Source organism: Balaenoptera ricei, chromosome 2 (genome assembly GCF_028023285.1).
Source record: "Balaenoptera ricei isolate mBalRic1 chromosome 2, mBalRic1.hap2, whole genome shotgun sequence".
NCBI lineage: Eukaryota > Metazoa > Chordata > Mammalia > Artiodactyla > Balaenopteridae > Balaenoptera > Balaenoptera ricei.
The window spans coordinates 159,689,779-159,708,942 of NC_082640.1; the positions used below are offsets into that span (position 1 = coordinate 159,689,779).

The 19,164-nt window shown below is 36.5% G+C and overlaps 1 protein-coding gene across 3 annotated transcripts; it reads left to right on the forward strand.

Moving 5' to 3' along the window:
- Positions 1 to 675: 675 nt before the first annotated feature.
- On the forward strand, positions 676 to 16,859 carry PTGR2 (prostaglandin reductase 2). 3 transcript variants are annotated; one of them, XM_059914639.1, is made up of 10 exons: positions 676 to 849; positions 5,307 to 5,391; positions 6,712 to 6,830; positions 8,890 to 9,081; positions 11,599 to 11,769; positions 12,569 to 12,778; positions 13,774 to 13,895; positions 15,039 to 15,126; positions 15,897 to 15,936; positions 16,757 to 16,859. In XM_059914639.1, the coding sequence occupies exons 2-10, from the start codon at positions 5,355 to 5,357 to the stop codon at positions 16,840 to 16,842; spliced, it is 1,065 nt and encodes a 354-aa protein (XP_059770622.1). In that variant the 5' UTR covers positions 676 to 849; positions 5,307 to 5,354; the 3' UTR covers positions 16,843 to 16,859. The 3 variants fall into 3 exon arrangements, with proteins under 3 accessions (XP_059770622.1, XP_059770623.1, XP_059770624.1); XM_059914640.1 differs by having other exon boundaries at positions 835 to 923; XM_059914641.1 differs by lacking the exon at positions 676 to 849 and adding an exon at positions 5,823 to 5,912 and having other exon boundaries at positions 5,305 to 5,391.
- The last annotated feature ends 2,305 nt before the right edge of the window (positions 16,860 to 19,164 follow it).

Sequence of the window (19,164 nt, forward strand, 5' to 3'; positions counted from 1 at the left end):
AATCCCAGTCGCCTTTCAGCTACTGAGTGCTATGATTTATGCTGAGCTATTAGCTCTGACATGAATATAATATAAATAGCAATTATTTCACCTGCCTAATTCAGAATGGTCTCCCTTAGGGTTTGAAGTCCCTGGGGAATCCCAGCTATCCTAGGAATAAGCCTTGCTCAACCTAGTTCAACACAAAAGGAGGCAATTAACAATTATGAAATTGAGATGCCAGGTCACACTGGGTAATCCATCTTTGAGGAAGTTGGGATTCTTTGCGAAAGAAAAGACAGCCCTGTTGTAAGGGAAGGAGTCCTGGGCCAGCAGTCTGGAGAGACCATGTAACCCCAGCACTTCCCCTAACCAGCTGAAAGGTAGATGGTCCAATCACAGCCGTTCTCCGAACCTCAGTTTCCTCGTCTATAAAACGAAGGGTAGGCTTGTCGGGCCCCTAACTAACTGTAATTTTCCAACCTGAGGCTCAGGGAGAAATCCATAAAACAAAATTCCTTCAAAGTACTGCTAGAAGTGAACTCTCTGGTCAAGGTTGAACGATTTGTTCTTTGGGTCCCGGTAGTAGGGGCAGTCATAGGCCACCAATCCCGGTTAACTTATTAATACACTTTGCCCATATATGTGACTAGTCTTTAAATCTCCGCACCTTCCCAACCTTCCACGGAAACGCTGTGACGCAGGCAGGTCTGTAGCCTAAACTTCAAAAGCCCGCCCCTGGGAGTGGCGGGGGTGAGGAAACGAGGTCTAGTCGTGCGCCTGCGTACTGAGGTCGGACGGCAGAGGTCTCCCGGCGACCCCTCGCAAGCTCTGCAAACCGCGCGAGATTTCCTCCCGAGCTCCTCGGCGGTGAGTGAAACGCGGGGCTCCGCCGGCAGGACCTATTAGGGCTGGGGAGCCCGAGGCTGGGTCGGGTCCTTCAGGTGAGGGAGGATCAAGGAACCAGGGTGACCTCCCGGCTTCCTCCTGGAGCTGCTGGCGACGCTAGCATTATTGCCTACGTCACTGGGATAGGGAATGCTCGAGAAGAAGCAGAAGCAGGGCTTTTTTTTTTTTTTTTTTTTTTTTAGAATTGGTGGTAAGCAACCTCAAGTTTGGACATAATTGTGTTTAAGGTGTCCTTGGGATGTTCATTTAACACATATTTAATGGGCACCTACCATGTGCCAGGCATAGGGGGTGAACATAAATCACTGAACTAAACAGGCACGAGTCCCTATCTTGGTGTTTACATTCTGGGAAGTCAGTCTGAAATTCTGGGTTGTAGACGCAGATTTTTAGTAATTTACGTATGAGTGGTTGGTAGTAGGAGCCATAGAAGGTGAAGCCACTGAGAAATGGAAGAGCCATGCAGGAATCCCCACATACTAGGGGAAAGGAAGGAAAAAAACATAAGTCTCAAAGGAAAGGAGAGCGACCGTCCAGAAAAAGTGGAGGAAATCCCAGAGATTTACACGTTTTGTAATAAGGCCGTGGGCAACAGTCATTTGTGGCAGAATAATTGAGCAAGATCAGGGTAGAGAAGTTTTGTTTTGTTTTTTAAAGATGTTAGGAAGCTCATGTTATGGCAGTGGTGTGTGTTGTGTTTGCTTGTAGGGTTCTAGTGCAGTCATTACCAGTTGTGCGACCATGGGCAAGTTATTCAACCTCTCTGTGCCTCGTTTTCCTCCTCTATAAAATGGGAACAGTGACAGTACCATCCTCAGAGTGTTGTTGGGTGGAGGGGTTAAAGGAGACAATGGCTATTAAATCTTTAGCCCAGTTCCTGGCACTTAGGAATATTAAGGAAACAGGCTGAGAGAAGGAACTTTCCCAAGATCCCGCGTGATTAGAAGCAGGACATGTACTCTGCTTTTCCTAGTTGGGTGCCCTACCCCTTATATTAAGCTGCAAGGTAGACATTCAGATAACACACTCTTTTTGACTGGCACTAGAATTTTTCAGTTGATCATTGATCTGGTATTATTTTGGAATATTGCTTACCACCAATTTGGAACCTACGGGCAAATATGGTCTGCTTGATGTCAGTCAATAAGGACTTGAGTTTTTTTTTCCCTCCCATTTGGGATGAATAACACCACCACCACCACACCTCCTTTCAGATCTAGAGCTGGTGTATCATATTGTATATTTTAATTTTGTGACTAAATTTCTTTATGTTTTAAATGTGTTGTTTGTTGTGCTATGGAGGGATATTGCACGATTATCCTACATTAGTTAATTGTAGTGTTTGATAGTTGAAAACTTTCTAATTTGATACAGAGGGAGAAAACTTTAATAGTGTACTTTTCATGCTGATAAGCAGTATTTGGACAAATCTACAGTGTGCATAATTTCAAGTAATAAAGCATACATTGAAAGTAATTAGGGAAAAGGGTGGCAAATATGAAACTTCATTTGGAAAGACTCCTTTGAAAATTTAGCCATCTTGGTGCTGTTAATCACCACTTAAGGTCAGTTATCTTTGGATCCAGCATCAATTTGGAAAACTTTGCCTATTAACCCTATGTAATTTACACCCATGGTGATTCAATAGGAGATTTTCTTTAAAAAAATACATTTAGCCCTACAAGACATTATGGACTTCTCGCTGTGATGAAATAGGATGCACACAGCACCACCTTTAAAGATTCTTACCTAAAAAGTCTGAACCTGCATCTAATCAAACCTCTAGATCTAACTACCTGTGAAGGATAAGAGGGGAGATAGAAGAATGAAGTAAATGACATTATGAGAAAAAATAAATAAAAATAGGGATTTCCCTGGCGGTCCAGTGGTTAAGACTCCGTGCTTCCACTGCTGGGGACATGGATTCCATCTCTGGTCAGGGAACTAAGATCCTGTATGTTGCTCAGCCAAAAAAAAAAAAAAAAAAAAGACACTATGAGGATGCAGTCAGAGGTCATTCAACAGACAAAGGAATGAAGAAACATGTTTTTTCAACAACCAGTGACATAAAATAAAAAAGGGGAGACTCAAAAATACAGTATATGGACCTTGATTCTAACGAACCAACTGTAAAAAGACGGAATTTGAATGTGCACTAGGTATTAGATAATGTCAAGGAATTACCTGGACTATTAATTCTGTTATGTTAATGGCATAGTGTTTATGTTTAAAACAACCTGTTATTAGAGATGCATAACTGAGGGATTTTTGAATGAAATAGGATGATGTCTGGGATTTTGTTTTAATGGGAAGCTGGGGAACGCAGTCCTTAGCTGGCAACATTGTGTCCGAAAGGACAGAGTGGATATTGGGAGCAACCAGCCATTAAGGTCACAACCAGTGAGATTATAAATATATACATTATAAAAAGTAAGGAAGCAAATAGGATGAATATCCATGTTCTTCATTCTATTTTATGGAATGCCACTAACATCAGACATTTAGTTCTTAATTAGGAGCAGAATTCCTCTCCTCTAGAAAAGGGTACCTACAGAAGAGTTGAACATTATTATGTGGCTATATACGTGCAAACCGTGTTTGGAGGTGATTGGGGGGCAATAGTGGAAAGAGTGAGGACAAGTGAGATCTGGGATGAGGAGATTTATGTTTCAGTCCTGACTCCTCTGCTTAACTGCTATGTGATCTTGGGTACAAACTGTACCTCAGTTTCCGTTGTAAAATAAGGATATTACCTATATACTTTGTTTTAAGAAATAAATAAATCTGTGTGAAAGTTCTCCATAAGTTATCTCCATATAAATACTATGTTAAGCAAGATTTGAAAAATACCCCATGATGATTATTTAACATTTTTCTGAGAAGTATACATAAATCTCAGGTCTATATAAGAAACTCAGGTACTATATGGGATATAGAGAAATATGAAGAAATTCAAGAGTCCTGCAAATTTAGAAACTAGATTAGGAGTAGAGTCATGGGTAAATGAAATTACCCAGTGATACAAGGCAAGCATTATTAAATATCAAATGGATCTACAGATGGTTGTCAGATGTCTAAGTGTGCTGCTGTATAAACTTAGAAATGATGCTAAGAGCTAAATATATTGCAACTGTTGATAAGCAACAAGGATATATTGTATAGCATGGGGAATTATAGCCACTATCTTGTAATAACTTTTAGTGGAGTATAAGCTGTAAAAATGTTGAATCACTATGCTCTATACCTGAAACTAATATAATAATGTAAATCAACTATAATTTAATAAAAAATATGTTGCAATTGTAAAAAAATTGTCATTGATATAATTGTTGTTCTTGGGCTTCTCAATGTTATTAGGTACTAAAGAGGATGAAATAAAATATCTAATGAGAGAAGACAACTAGTAAATAATTTTAAAAAGGATAATATTTGCTTAGTAACTTAAAAATCAAACAACTTAGACATATAGGATGGAAATTTTTATGTAGTAGTTAAGTGATTGGAATGTCAGACAGCTTGGGTTTGAATCTCAGCTCCGCCACCTTAGGAAAGTGCTTAAACCCTTTAAGGCACACTTCCTCATCTATAAATTGGGGATAACAATAAAATATTTAATAGGATTGTTAGATTAAATGAAATATATATAAAATATTGTTAAATACTAAATGAATATATATGTGCATATATATATATATATATATATATATATATGTTTCATAGCACAACAGTCCTTGGTACAGAATAACACTAACGGTCTGTTCTCATTTTTAGTGATGGATAAAGTAAGCATGCCCAAGTCAGATAGTGCTAGCACTGGAACTTCATTTTGCTTCTTTCATTAGCTCAGATTGTAAACCCACAATAAATTGATCCTTTTTTACTCACTTGGCCATTCTATATTACATAATTTCCTAGAAGGTGAGGATTTTAAAATGCTTTTGATGTATTACTTTTATAATCAGCAGAACTATTAAGAAATTTCCATTTTGATAAATAAATAAAAGAACTTTTGAAAATTTGGTTACATCTCAATTAAACGGCTAGTGTTTTATTTGCTACTAGACTAACTGGCTAACTCTGGAGGAATATATCATATTGTTTTCTTTTAATCAAGCTACAGTAGGAGCCTTAACCATGATGGCTTGAAGATGAATGTGCTTGAATTATGAGGCCAAAAACATTTTGTTCCACTCAATCTTCAGTGAATTTGTTCTTATTAGCCAAATATTCTAATTAGATTTAGTCTTTCTTCATATATTTGCTTTAGGAGGCAAACTCTAACAGGAGACTACATCTTTTTTGGATCCTAAATATGATTTTTTCCTCTCCTTGTTCAGAAACACAAATGTACTTTCTTTTTTAACTTTTAAATTGTTGAATATTTCATAACTTGTGATTTAAAACTTTTCTGTTTATAGGAGTTATTTTATACAGAAGTCTTGTGAGACCACTGTGCAAACAAGGTGATGATTGTACAAAGAGTGGTATTGAATTCCCGACCTGGTATGTATTTGTCTGTGATGAATGAACAGCTGTGGTCTTTAATAATTATTAATGCAAATGGAGGAACAAAAAGTAATAATATGATGTAAATGTGGTAAATTAGGTAGGAAGATATTAACACTAGTAGAGATATTAGAAGAAACTCTTTAAATAATATAATATTCATTTTAAAATTTTATTTATTCATTCATTCATTCATTCTTGGCTGCGTTGGGTCTTCGTTGCTGTGCGCAGGCTTTCTCTAGTTGAGGTGAGCGGGGGCTACTCTTTGTTGCAGTGTGCGGGCTTCTCATTGCTGTGGCTTCTCTTGTTGTGGAGCACAGGCTCTAGGTGTGCGGGCTTCAGTAGTTGTGGTGCATGGGCTTAGTAGCTCCGTGGCATGTGGGATCTTCCCGGACCAGGGCTCTAACCTGTGTTTCCTGCATTGGCAGGCGGACTCTTGACCACTGCACCACCAGGGAAGTCCCAATATTCATTTTTTTAAATGATAACTTATCAAGGCCACTTGTTGAGGAAATAAGGTATTTTAAAATTATTATAATTTTAAGAAGGTTATATTACAAATATATGTGGCTTTTGTTTTTTCTTTATAATGTGTATTGTTGATTCTTAAGATGTGCTTTTCTGTTTTATGTGAAAAGCACTGACCTATGTCATCCTAGGTCATCTAACCTGACATCTACCCTGAATCATAGAAGCGTAGGTATGGAAGTAACCTGAGAGGTTTGGGCCCATGCTGCCTTGGTTTTGGTGCTTACCTAGCATGTGGCCTGGGAAAGACACTTACCTTTTCTCAGTTTTAGTAAAGTGAGCAATTAGATTAAAATGTCTACATTCCGTTTTCACCTTATAAATTTGATGATTCAATGAATATGAAGTTTTAATTATATTCATTTAAGTTTCTCTTTTCATCTTAAAATGAGGAAGGATAGTTTACCTGTTTACTTTGGCTAATGTGGTGTTTCTGTTACTTTGTGAATTTTAATTTTCATAGTTAAAAAAAAAAGCTGGCTGTGCTTTTTTACTTTTTGAAATCCTTCCATAATTTTATAACAGATGAGGTGATTTACCTGTAATCACCTTAAAAAAGAAATTTTTACATTGACAGCAAATTGCCAAAGGAAATTCTTGGAAAAACCAAGAGCAAGTGAAACTATTTGAAGAATTTATGCTGAGTTACAGAAAAATTACAAAACAATGTGGATTTATTCATGTGTGTATTCCAGGAGTGCTCTAAATCTTAGAGTGACCTTTTAAAAATAATAAATAATTCTATGGGAAAGTGACTTTTTGATTTTATATTTTTGCCTAATATTCTAGGAAAAAATGGTAATCCAGTGGCGGAAAATTTCCGAGTAGAAGAAGTAAACTTACCAGATAATATCAATGAAGGACAAGTACAAGTCAGAACTCTTTACCTTTCTGTGGATCCTTACATGGTAAGAATCAGGATTTTGTGACTTAGTGAAAATAATTTTATTTTCATATTTTTTCATGTTGCATCTGAATTTCATTGTGCAAGCCTCATGATTAATAAATATTTGAGGGACTTCCCTGGTGGCGCAGTGGTTAAGAATTCGCCTGCCAGTGCAGGGGACATGGGTTTGAGCCCTGGTCCGGGAAGATCCCACATGCTGCGGAGCAACTAAGCCCGTGGACCACAACTACTGAGCCTGCCCTCTAGGGCCCGCGAGCCACAACTACTGAGCCTGCATGCCGCAACTACTGGAGCCTGTGCGCCTAGAGCCCGTGCTCCGCAACAAGAGAAGCCACCGCAATGAGAAGCCTGTGCATCGCAACGAAGAGTAGCCCCCGCTCGCCACAACTAGAGAAAGCCCGCGTGCAGCAACAAAGACCCAACGCAGCCAAAAATACATAAATGAATAAATAAATTTATAAAAAAAAAAAAAACCACTCTGAACCCTCAGACTAGTCCTTTCTGTTATATTTTCTCAAAACAGTACCTTGACCTTCAGCCTAAATTAATAATTATTTGTGTTGTTATTAGATATTTATTTTCCCTAATAAAAGCTTACTATGACAAAGATCTTATTTATCACTGTATCTCCAGTGACAAGCGTAAGTGCTTATTAAGTATTAAAGGAAGGAAGGAAGAAAATTACTTTGGTTGCTTTCACTTGACACTGTTCTAAAAAAAAAAAAAAAAGGACATAAGCATCTTTAAAGGGGAAAAATGAAATCTGATGAACATTAAATTATTGAAATTTTATATCATTCCAAATTCACAAGTAATTTTAATCACTATGTATGTACTGTACTTTACATGGTTATATTTAATATGTATATACTATTTTGATTTCATATTTGTGATTTTATATTCATACCTTCATATGAAAAACTAGTCCAGATATTATTATTTTGGTGGTTGTATAACATTTTCTTGTGTTGACATCATTCGCTTACCTATAGGGAATTACTCGTTCCCACTTTTTCTATTAGCCTTAAGAATCAGGTTCTTGGTGTGGCCAGTATCCAGTGGCTGCTGCACTTGCTTTTCAAGAATATATGGGAGGGGCACACAAGCAGAAGTGTAGTGTATTCCCATAGAAGCTTCTGCCTCAATTCCCTGTGTGGTCTTTTCCCCTGGTGAACTGAACCAGACCATGGGGGGCCCCTTGATCAAGCAGCCTTCCATCTATTCCATCTCCTGGACCACACTGTAGGCTTGTACATCTTGGCCTTCATGAGAGAGGCAAGAGTGAGCCACAGAGAGGAAGAAAGCCTAGATTACTTCCCAGAGAAATCTTTAGCCCTAGTCCTATGGAAAGGTGTGGTGCTATTGTGACATTATGTCTTTGAGGAATAAAGAACATCCAGCTGAGGTTAGGGAGAATGTTGTAGTGCTTGGTCTGAAGTTGTGATAACTGTATAAAAATTGTTTCATTTTTCTTTTGGGTTATTTCCATTGAGGAAGCAGTATTGCTTGGCTGAAGAAATGAGCAGTATTATGGTCTATATGTTACTAGTTTGTTTTCTATTAAAAAATAGACAGTTTTATAATATTATCAGCAACAGTAAGTGTACCTAATTTGCTACAATCCATTGAAACCATTGACACAGTATCTTGTATGATTTTTGCTAGCATAATGTATATAATATTACATAAATTTCTTAAGTAATTAAGAATTTTAACAGCTTTATTGAACTATAATCCACATATACAGTTTACACATTTAATATGTACAATTCAGTGGTTTTTAGTCTATTCACAAAGTTGTGGAACTATCACCACAATCTAATTTTAGAACATACTTAAATTCCTTTTTAATTTCACTTCTTTACTTGTTAGAGAGGTGATACTTTTTTTTCAGGATAAAAAATAACTGAAAGGAAGAGAGAAATTAAGGTAAGTTTTGTTTGGCTAACACTGTACTTAACATTACTTATTACATACTTTCTTTTAGTCACTGGGTAAATTAGTAAAATGTTTCAGTATTATCAGAGAGAATTATCCTAATCTATGTTTTCTTTTCTTAGCGTTGTAGAATGAATGAAGACACTGGCAGTGACTATATATCACCTTGGCAGCTGTCTCAGGTGGTTGATGGTGGAGGTATTGGGATTATAGAAGAAAGCAAACACACAAATTTTACTAAAGGCGATTTTGTGACTTCTTTCTATTGGCCCTGGCAAACCAAGGTTATTCTAGATGGAAATATCCTTGAAAAGGTGATGTATAATATAAAGTATCTGATTTTTTTCCCCCCTGTAATTCCTTCTTTATGCATTTGGTGCTCAGTTCTGTTTGTTAACAGGGAAAAAATAAAAGCACATGTTTTCTTTTTAGATAGCTGTCAGAATATGGAAAGCCTGTTATTCCTCTTCCACTGTTGGTTGTAACTATGTATGACAGTTCTTAGATTGCCAATGAATGATGTTGTTTTCCATATTTAATTTCTCAAATTTTACATAAATGTTTTATACTAAGAACTAGAAGGCCCCTTATAGTTGTATGCTTTAAAGTTTCCTGAGAAATTACCACTTGACTTAAATTCATTTGGTTTGTGTTTGAAATTCCATCTTGTGTAAGAAATCTTGAGTTCGGTTTCTACTGTTAGGCTGAACCATGTGGAATTACCAATATTTGTCTGTGTTTTTTTTTTTTTTTAAGTATTTGTTTATTTATTTATGGCTGTGTTGGGTCTTCATTTCTGTGCGAGGGCTTTCTCTAGTTGCGGCAAGCGGGGGCCACTCTTCATCGCGGTGCGCGGGCCTCTCACTATCACGGCCTCTCCTGTTGCGGAGCACAGGCTCCAGATGCGCAGGCTCAGTAATTGTGGCTCACGGGCCCAGCTGCTCCGCAGCACGTTGGATCTTCCCAGACCAGGGCTCGAACCCGTGTCCCCTGCACTGGCAGGCAGATTCTCAACCACTGCGCCACCAGGGAAGCCCTATTTGTCTGTTTTGACCTACAAAAACTGGCAGCCTCATGTAATTCAGCCTAATATTTGTCATCAAGGAAGTTACCTTATATCTCTGAACCTCAGTTTCCTCATGTGCAAAATGAAAACAATAGCTACCTCACAAGTGAATGTGAAAATTAAATTAAATTTAGCTATGATAAATGTGATTAAGGCTTTGTAAAAAGCTTTATAAAATTTTAGTATTTTTTATGATTACAAATTATTATAATCAGTTAAAGATGGCTGTTAAGATAAAATGAGATGCGGGAGACATTACACAATCATTTGCCAACTTAATGGTACTAGTAAAATATATTTAACTAGAAATTTCATAGCAGGAAGTGAAAGAGAAACATTCAACACTTTCTAGTTTTCCCTGTCATTGTGCTATAGTGGGAAATTGAGCAACTGGAGAAAGCTTAAAAATGTTTGGGGAGTAGGTATTAGAAATGAGGAAGAGGAATTCAGAAGGGATAGAAAAATGATCTTTGCTAAAAGCAAACTTATCTCACAATGTTTTTATACTGGCTTTACTAATAAATGACTATTAACTACAGGATACATTTCTGTGTAGTGTACGGTAGACCTTTCTGTATATTATAGACTTTAATATCTCCATTACCTTTATTCACACACCAGACTTAACTGATAGCCATTTAAAACTGCTGATTACAAACTGCCATTTTCTTTCTTTGTGGCAGAGCAAGGTGGTGAATCTTGATTACTTTTGGTGGTTTATTGAGTTTTTACCAAAATTATTCAATTCCTTAAAAACGATTATAAAACCTTTATGGTAGGGAGTCTTTCTATATAATTTTTTTTCAATTCTCCCTAATGTTACAGATAAGAAAACAGGCACAGAAAATGTGAGAGAAGTTATTGATTGGGCCTGGTAAACATATAAATGTAAAATGCTAAAAAGCTGACAGAGACCTCATTTAATTCTGTAATTAAGCTAGAAGAAATTGTATCACACCTTCCTTACATTTCCATGGACCATTTTAAGCATCAGTAAGGAGAACTGTTAGAGTTTGAGCTCATTTTTATATAGATAAATGTTTACTCTGGAATTGCTCAGAGATTTTTAAACCTTCCAGTTTTGCCTAGTGTTTTCCTGTTAAGTGTTTCCTCTCTTTTGAAATATTTGGGACATTGACAAGAAAGAACGTTTGGTATCTCTTATGTGGCAATTCTTTTTTAAAGGTTTTGTAGGGTTTTTTTTACTATAAAGAGAAGTAATATTCTTTTTTTTTTTTACTTTGTACAAGTAAATTATAGAATTTTAACAAGACTGAAGAATGGTTTACTGTTCTTGAAACTATGTTGGGTTGTTTATTAGTCCACTTGAACTGCCATTACAAAATACCATAGACTGAAATTTATTTTCTCACAGTTCTGGAGTCTAGAAGTCTGAGGTCAAGGTGCTGGAACATTTGGTTTCCTGTGAAGCCTCTCTTCCTGGCTTAAAGATGGCTGCCTTCTCACTGTGTCCTCACACAGTATCCAGCCTTTCCTCTGTGCACCTGCATAGAAAGAGATCTCTGGTGCCTCTTCCTCTTTTAAGGACATAAGTCCTGTCAGATTAGGGCCCCACCTTTATGACCTCATTTAACCTTATCTCCTTAAAGGCCCTATCTCCAAATATACTCACACTAAGAGTTAGGTCTTCAATATATGAATTTGGGGGGGACACAATACAGTACTTTACAGGTTGTCTCTACCCTGTTGACTTAAAACGGAAATTCCTAGTATTATTTTTAAAAGGTATGTATATGTTTTTTAGGTAGACCCACAGCTTGTGGATGGACACCTTTCATACTTTCTTGGAGCTATAGGGATGCCTGGTTTGACTTCCTTGATTGGGATACAGGAAAAAGGTCATATAACTGCTGGATCTAATCAGACAATGGTTGTTAGTGGGGCTGCTGGTGCTTGTGGATCCTTAGCTGGGCAGGTAAACTTTTGGAGAATAATCTGATTTTCTAAAAAACTAGTCATAACAATCTCTGGATATGTGTATATAATTTAAAATATAAAATTGAACAAATTTATAATATGAGTATTTTACACATTTTTGGTAGAAATGATGTTATTGCATGCTTAGACTCTCTTCTTAACAATATGAAAAATGTTATAGATTTTTGTATTTTGTTCTCTTTTAACCAAAAATGGCATGGTAAATGCTAGAGCATTGCTCTAATCAATATGAAGAAGAAAATCACAGAGTACCTGTCTGGAATTACATGAATTAAAAAACAAATTTATATTTTAAAAAAATCATCTTCAAATAAGAAAGCACTTATTGGGTTCTAGAAGTATAGTAAATATTATGATAGAAATTTATAAAGTACATTGTTTTATGAATAATAGCCTTTATAGTGTGAAACCATTGAAACAAAACATTTTATCTTAATAGTGATTTTAGTTGCTCACAGGCCTGAAAAATATTGAATTGCAAGATAGAGATATTTTGAGTCTGACTATTCCTTTTATGACATCATCTTTAAATTGCGAGATTTTAACATTCAAACTAACTCTAATTTTATTCAATCTTAATTTTTTAAAGAATGCCATTATATCTGTTCTCAGTTCTTTTGGTTTCAAATTACTTTTAGCTAAAAGCCTTATAATCTAACCTCAGTTGTGACGAACACTTTCATATATGTACTTGTATTAACTTTCATACTTTCACATTCTTACATTTAAATTGTGACAGTAGAAAGTTGTTTAATTTTCAAAAATTTCCCCTCTAGATTGGCCATTTGATGGGCTGTTCCAGAGTTGTGGGAATTTGTGGAACACCTGAGAAGTGCCTCCTTTTGACCTCAGAACTGGGCTTTGATGCTGCAATTAATTATAAAGAGGGGAGTGTGGCAGAACAACTCCGTGAATTATGCCCCTCTGGAGTGGATGTTTACTTTGACAATGTTGGCGGTGACATCAGCGATACAGTGATAAGTCAGGTTGTTTTCTGATTTGTTTGTTATAAATTTGAATACTACAGTTTATTTGATGTGATATCTTTTTACCTGATACTGAGAGAGAAAAAAAAAACTTTATAAAATTGTAGGGTTTATGGTGAAAAACATGATGGTCAGTATTGTAAGTGATACAGAAGAGCTTGCTGAAGCTACTTCCATTTGTTTGTAGATTTGCACTGTGAGCATCAATTTCAGTTCTTTGCTAGCAATGTTATATTTTCACCTGTAATTTATTTTTGTGAAAAAATACAGTTGTATTATTCAAATGAAATTCTGACCTTTAACTCACTTCTAACCATCAACCAACTTACAGCCATGACTTTGGGTAAGGAAAGGATTTTCACAGATTGCAGGTATTTACATATTTTAATTGACAGTGTTACAATTTATCAACATTAGCTGTTAACACTGCATTGTCCTTTACTATATGTAAAATTGTTTTCAATTGAGGTTAAATTATTTAAATTCTAAGAAATACTTTACCAATAATAACAAAAGTAGCATCAATGATGACAATGAGAACTAATGCAATTCTTTTGCTGATTACCAAACTCTTATTTACCGCTGTGTTCCTTTGGAGTAGACTTACTTTCTAGCTAACTAAAGCTCTCTAATACATATAATGGGTAAGTCTTCAAAACAAAATCAATTAATTGGCATTATAATTATATAATACTAATTATATAATACTGTAATGCCAATTATAATTGGCATTATAGTATTAAATACTATAGGGAATTCCCTGGAGGTGGTCCAGTTGTTAGGACTGCGTGCTTTCACTGCCCAGGGCGCAGGTTCAATCCCTGGTCGGGGAACTAAGATACCACAAACCGAGTGGTGCGGCTATTTGAAAAAAAAAAAAAAAAAAAAGGATTAAATATTACAGTCAAGGAGGCTTTCATTGAGGCAGCCATAAAATTAGTAAACATAGGGAAGGTGTATATCTTAGGTTATAATCATCAATTTTCTCTGAACAGATGAATCAGGACAGCCACATCATCCTATGTGGTCAAATTTCTCAGTACAACAAAGATGTGCCTTATCCTCCTCCACTACCCTCTGCTGTAGAAGCAATCCGGAAAGAAAGAAACATCACAAGGTGTGTTCTATGCTTTCCCCTTATTACCAGATTCAAGGGGTTTAAAGATCATGGATGTATACAAAATACGTTGTTCTTCATATATAATTTTTCTTATTAAATAAAACTTGAAAATATACATTTTAAGGTGGTCATTTAGGTTTTGGTTAATTAGGTCCCTGGCAGAAAACTTTTTGAAAAATGCATCTGTTCAATCAATGTTTTGCAAATCTTTTTTGTGAGTGTTAGAAATTCAACTCATATTGGCTTAAGTGTGAAGGAAATTTATTGGCTCATGTATCTAAGAAGTTCAATATTAGTACTGGCTTAGATTTGGCTGGATAAAAGGTTTGCATAGTGGTGTCATGACTCAAGTTTTTTTTTTTTTTAATTCTTACTTTTGGCTGTTTTGGATCTTTGTTGCTGCGCGCGGGCTTTCTCTAGTTGAGGCGAGTGGGGGCTACTCTTCGTTGCGGTGCACGGGCCTCTCATTGCGGCGGCTTCTCTTGTTATGGAGCATGGGCTCTAGGCGCACAGGCTTCAGTAGTTGTGGTGCACGGGCTTAGTTGGTCCGCGGCACGTGGGATCCTCCCGGACCAGGGCTCGAACCCGTGTCCCCCGCATTGGCAGGTGGAGTCTTAACCACTGCGCCACCAGGGAGGTCCCATGACTCAGTTTTTCTTCACCCCTGGGCTGTGCTTTCTTCTGGATTGTCTTGGCTCCGTCGCAGGCTCTCCTCTTGCAGCAGCAGGAGGATGACTGTTACCTTTACTCTTACATTTTACCAGATTAGCAATCCAAGCAAAAAAGAGAACAGCTCTCTTCTTGCAGTTTCATTACATCTCCAAGCTGATACTTAATGGCTCAGACTGGCCTGGCTTTCTTTCGTCACATGAGGGTGGGGAAAGGATGTCACCCACAAAGTAAAATCACAGCGTTACTACCAAATGGGATTGTAGATGCTGGGCAGGCAATACAATAGAAGTCCATTATACTTAACGCTTGTAACTACACCTAAAGCTATATCTGACCAGACTCTGTGTGATTAAGTCCTAATGTTTGAAAGATTAACAAATTTTAGAGTTCTGGAATGATTTGATTTGATTTGGGCTTTCTCACTCCCTCCCTAGTCTCTGATCATTATCCTTTTCTTCCCCACTACAGAGAAAGATTTCTGGTGTTAAATTTTAAGGACAAATTTGAGTCTGGCATTCTCCAGCTGAGTCAGTGGTTTAAAGAAGGAAAGCTAAAGGTAGAACTTGCTTCTGTTCTTTATCAGTATTATTCTTCCTGCTACTTGATATACTTTTGTATTATTTGAATTTAATATTAGTTTCATAATAAATATTTCTACAAAAGAAAAGTATACTGAACATTATAAATAAACTTTACCTCCTGAGTGAGGATAACTCTCCTGATTGAGAAACCCTCTCATTAGTCCCTTTATCTAAAATTTTATTAACGTTTACTTTTCTTAGACTATATTACAAGATCAATAGGTTTTTGTTTTTTCCAAATTGTAATATTCATTAACAAATATTTATGGAACGCTACTATGTGTTAGAAGCTGTGCTTTCTCGAAAATCTTATAAGCACCTCCTAGTACCTCTCCACCACCATACATGTTTCCTGCCCTCCCTGGACATTCTGATAGATCTCTTGGCTATGGCTGAAAATCAGGAATTATCGATCTGGGGTCCAGAGACCCTGACCTAGGATGTTCTTGAAACGTGAAAATGATAGGCAAAGTTGTATGTGTGTGTGCTTATATACTTTGTTTTTTGAAAAGAAGGTGTATAGCATGTGATATTACAAACTGAAGATTAGACAATGGGAAAATAGGATTGTACTTAAAAAAATGAATTGATAGGAAACTTTTCTGGACTACCTACACAAAAAGAAGAATCTCTCTTTTTAGACAGAAAATGCTAAATAGTATTGCTGCCTTTTGCAAAACTGAAAACTGTTAAATAGAAACACTGAAGTCTAAAGAATATAAAATATACCTAATTTGATTTACAGATTAAAGAGACTATGATAAATGGATTGGAAAACATGGGAGGTAAGATGAATGTAGATTTTATTATACACATGAGTTCAGCACAAATACTCTCTTTTTTCTTTTAATTCTACTTCTTTGTTGTTTTTTTCTTTTTAAATCATTTCTTTCCTGTAAAGTCTTAATCAAACTTCATGAAGTTCAACTTAGTGGTATTTAAGAGCCATTGTTTTCTCATTTCAAATTGTAAAGTAAGTGTTTCTTTGGTTTTGTAAATAACTTATGAAAAAAAAATGTAAGAATTGTGAAAGTCATTTAGCCTCTAGGTAACTTTTTCAGATTGAATGGTTCTAAGCCATCATAAGATTACATGAAGCAAATTTTCAATATTTGGGGGTTGTTTTTTTTTACATACACAGATTTCCACACTCTCTTTTGTTTCAAATAAAGAGGATTAAACTGATAATTTTTCCTTTTTGAGAAAAAAATTTAATATATTTGGAGATGTATATTTCACTTAGTAAAACTTTATGACTAGATTTCTAATATTTTTAAGTTATTTAAAAATTGTTATTGCTGACATTTATCCTCATATTTATTTGCCTCTAGTCTTCAGACTCTGTAACAGTGAACATGGATGTAGACACCAATTAATAATTTCTAGTTTGGGTAAAAACACATTTTTAAGATGTTAATTGGGTTAGTTTGTCCTGTAACTTTGCCAGTGTTTTACTTGAGGTTTCTTTTCATGACAGTTTCCTTCTGTACTTAAAATCATTGAAGAAATTATTCAAATTAATTGTATGTGTCTGACCTACTGATAAACATGTATGATGGTGACATTTATGTTTTCAGATAACCTAGTTTTTTTTTTTCTTTCCAGCTGCATTCCAGTCCATGATGACAGGAGGTAACATCGGAAAGCAGATAGTTTGCATTTCAGAAGAAACCTCTTTGTTATCTCTATAAACATCTTCATTATGAAATACATGGATTGCTTTCCGTTTTGCACAAAGATTTCAAGATACATTAAAAAAAACCCTTAAAAACAAACAAACAAACAAACAAAACCCTTAAGAGTACAGATAGCTTTTGATTTAAATGTGATCATAGGTGATATTTTCTTAGCTGCATAATTCTTTCCTATATCTTCAATATCGTATATGTATTCTTCATCCAATATGATTATTTACAATAATAGATTGAAGTCAACATGACCTATTTTTCCTTCTTTTGCTAAAACTAATATTACATGAAATTTATATCAGATATTCTGAAACCACTGGAGATTTGATGTAACTGTTGAATCATACAAAATATTTTTTAAATTAATAACTTTTATTAACTTCATAAGTTGTATTTAAAATAGAATACTTGAGAAGGCACTTAGTAAATATTGAACTGGACATGCTTTACGTAATTCTTGAACTGAAGCTTGAAGAATAAATTGGGATGGTCTTTCCATATTATAGATGGAAGAGGGACTTAATTGCAGGGTCTGTGTGTGTGTAGGGGTTTGGGGGAATTCAGAGCTTGTGGAACAGTTTTTGGGGTAGGAGAGCAGAGGCTTTGTGTTGGGAGTAGTATGAGAAGTTAAATAACTGAGGTTGGTTAGGTTGATGGAGGGACTAGATTTACTACAGAAGACATGTGTTTTGCCAAGTAGTTCACAGTATAGCCTAAAAACTCAAATATATATTGATAAAAGCCTATGTTTATTTTAGGTTAGCAGGCACATACTGTCAAATAGTTACAAAGATTTCGAGGGCAAATAGATATAGACATCAATTCAAGTTTTAAGTGATGAAAAAGATTTAAACAACAAATACAGCTTCAGAAAATGACAGAACTGACTGAGCAAAGTAACAAATGGTCATAAACATGGCTGTTCAAGACCTATTAATGTACCTCTAAATAAGAGCATTTGTTTTATTAATTGTAATCAACCCTTTAATACAGTAAAATTGAGGTTATTTTCTGAGTGTTGTGCTGGCTTATGGTCAGCTGTTTACAAATTGCAATATACTTTTGTGTAGATTCGAACTGTGTTAGTAATCAGTCACTCCAGTTGACCTCAGTGGCCTTCGCTTCTTTCTTGTTTTATATACTTTTCCAGAGAGAGCTTCATCTCTTGTCTGTGTGTTGATAACTCCCAAATCTGTATCTTATTTCTGACCTCTTGAGCTAGGTAGGGACCTTTACCTCCAAGTAAATATCCCATAGGCACCTGGAATAGATAAACTCGGCTTATCTAAAGAGGAATTATCTCTCTCTGAAACATGTTGCTTCTTTGTTTTCAAATCACCATCGTTTGTGTACTGAACTACTTCCCTGGTTTCTTCAAACTTGTCTCTGTCCTTGAAAATGCCCTTCTTAGAAAACACCTTTAGGGCTTCCCTGGTGGTGCAGTGGTTAAGGATCCGCCTGCCAATGTTGGGGACACGGGTTCGAGCCCTGGTCCAGGAAGTTCCCACATGCCGCGGAGCAACTAAGCCCGTGCGCCACAACTACTGAGCCTGCACTCTAGAGCCCTCGAGCCACAGCTACTGAGCCCACGTGCCACAACTACTGAAGCCCGCAGGCCTAGAGTCCGTGCTCTGCAACAAGAGAAGTCACCGCAATGAGAAGCCCGCGCACCGCAAGGAAGAGGAGCCCCCGCTTGCCACAACTAGAGAAAGCCCATGCGCAGCAACGAAGACCCAACGCAGCCTAAATAAATAAAATAAATCTATTAAAAAAACAAAACAAAACACTTTTAATTCCCACTGCCACTATCTTAGCTCAGTCCCTCCTTCATCCTTTGGCACACAGCAAGTATTAAAAAATTAGTAATTTCACAAAGTCAGTCAAACACGTAAAGCTCTAACAAGTTGCGGCATCTGGCCTGAAACTCAAGTGTTCTAGCACCGGTGTGGACATCGGAGAGCTCTTCACATTCTACTGTACTGACGGAACCCAGACTCTAGGGACTTCACCTTCCAAAAAAAAGTTCTACACCGGAGTCTCAATTCTTACCCCACCTGGTATGCAATGCAGAACTAGATTCTGCAAGTTCCCTGCTCGGGCAGTGAAGCTTCGAGGTCCTCTTCACTAAGAACTTTGATAAATGTTTAAGTAATGATCTTTTCTTTCTCTCTTGCCTCCATTGCAACATTTACTGACCTCAGCTGACAGGAGATAACTACCCCATCCACTGCAGCAGGGAAGCAGTGACGTCACGCCTAGAATTGACTGACCCCGTTTTTCGGGCTTCGCAGACCACGGAGCTACAAAGGCCGAGAGGGAATGAGT

Excerpts from the sequence above, each read along its gene's own strand:
- PTGR2 (XM_059914639.1), top strand. The coding sequence starts at position 5,355 with ATGATTGTACAAAGAGTGGTATTGAATTCCCGACCTG. Across the intron at positions 6,831-8,889 it reads TTTCTGTGGATCCTTACATG|CGTTGTAGAATGAATGAAGA; the intron begins GTAAGAATCAGG and ends TTCTTTTCTTAG. Across the intron at positions 13,896-15,038 it reads AAAGAAAGAAACATCACAAG|AGAAAGATTTCTGGTGTTAA; the intron begins GTGTGTTCTATG and ends TCCCCACTACAG.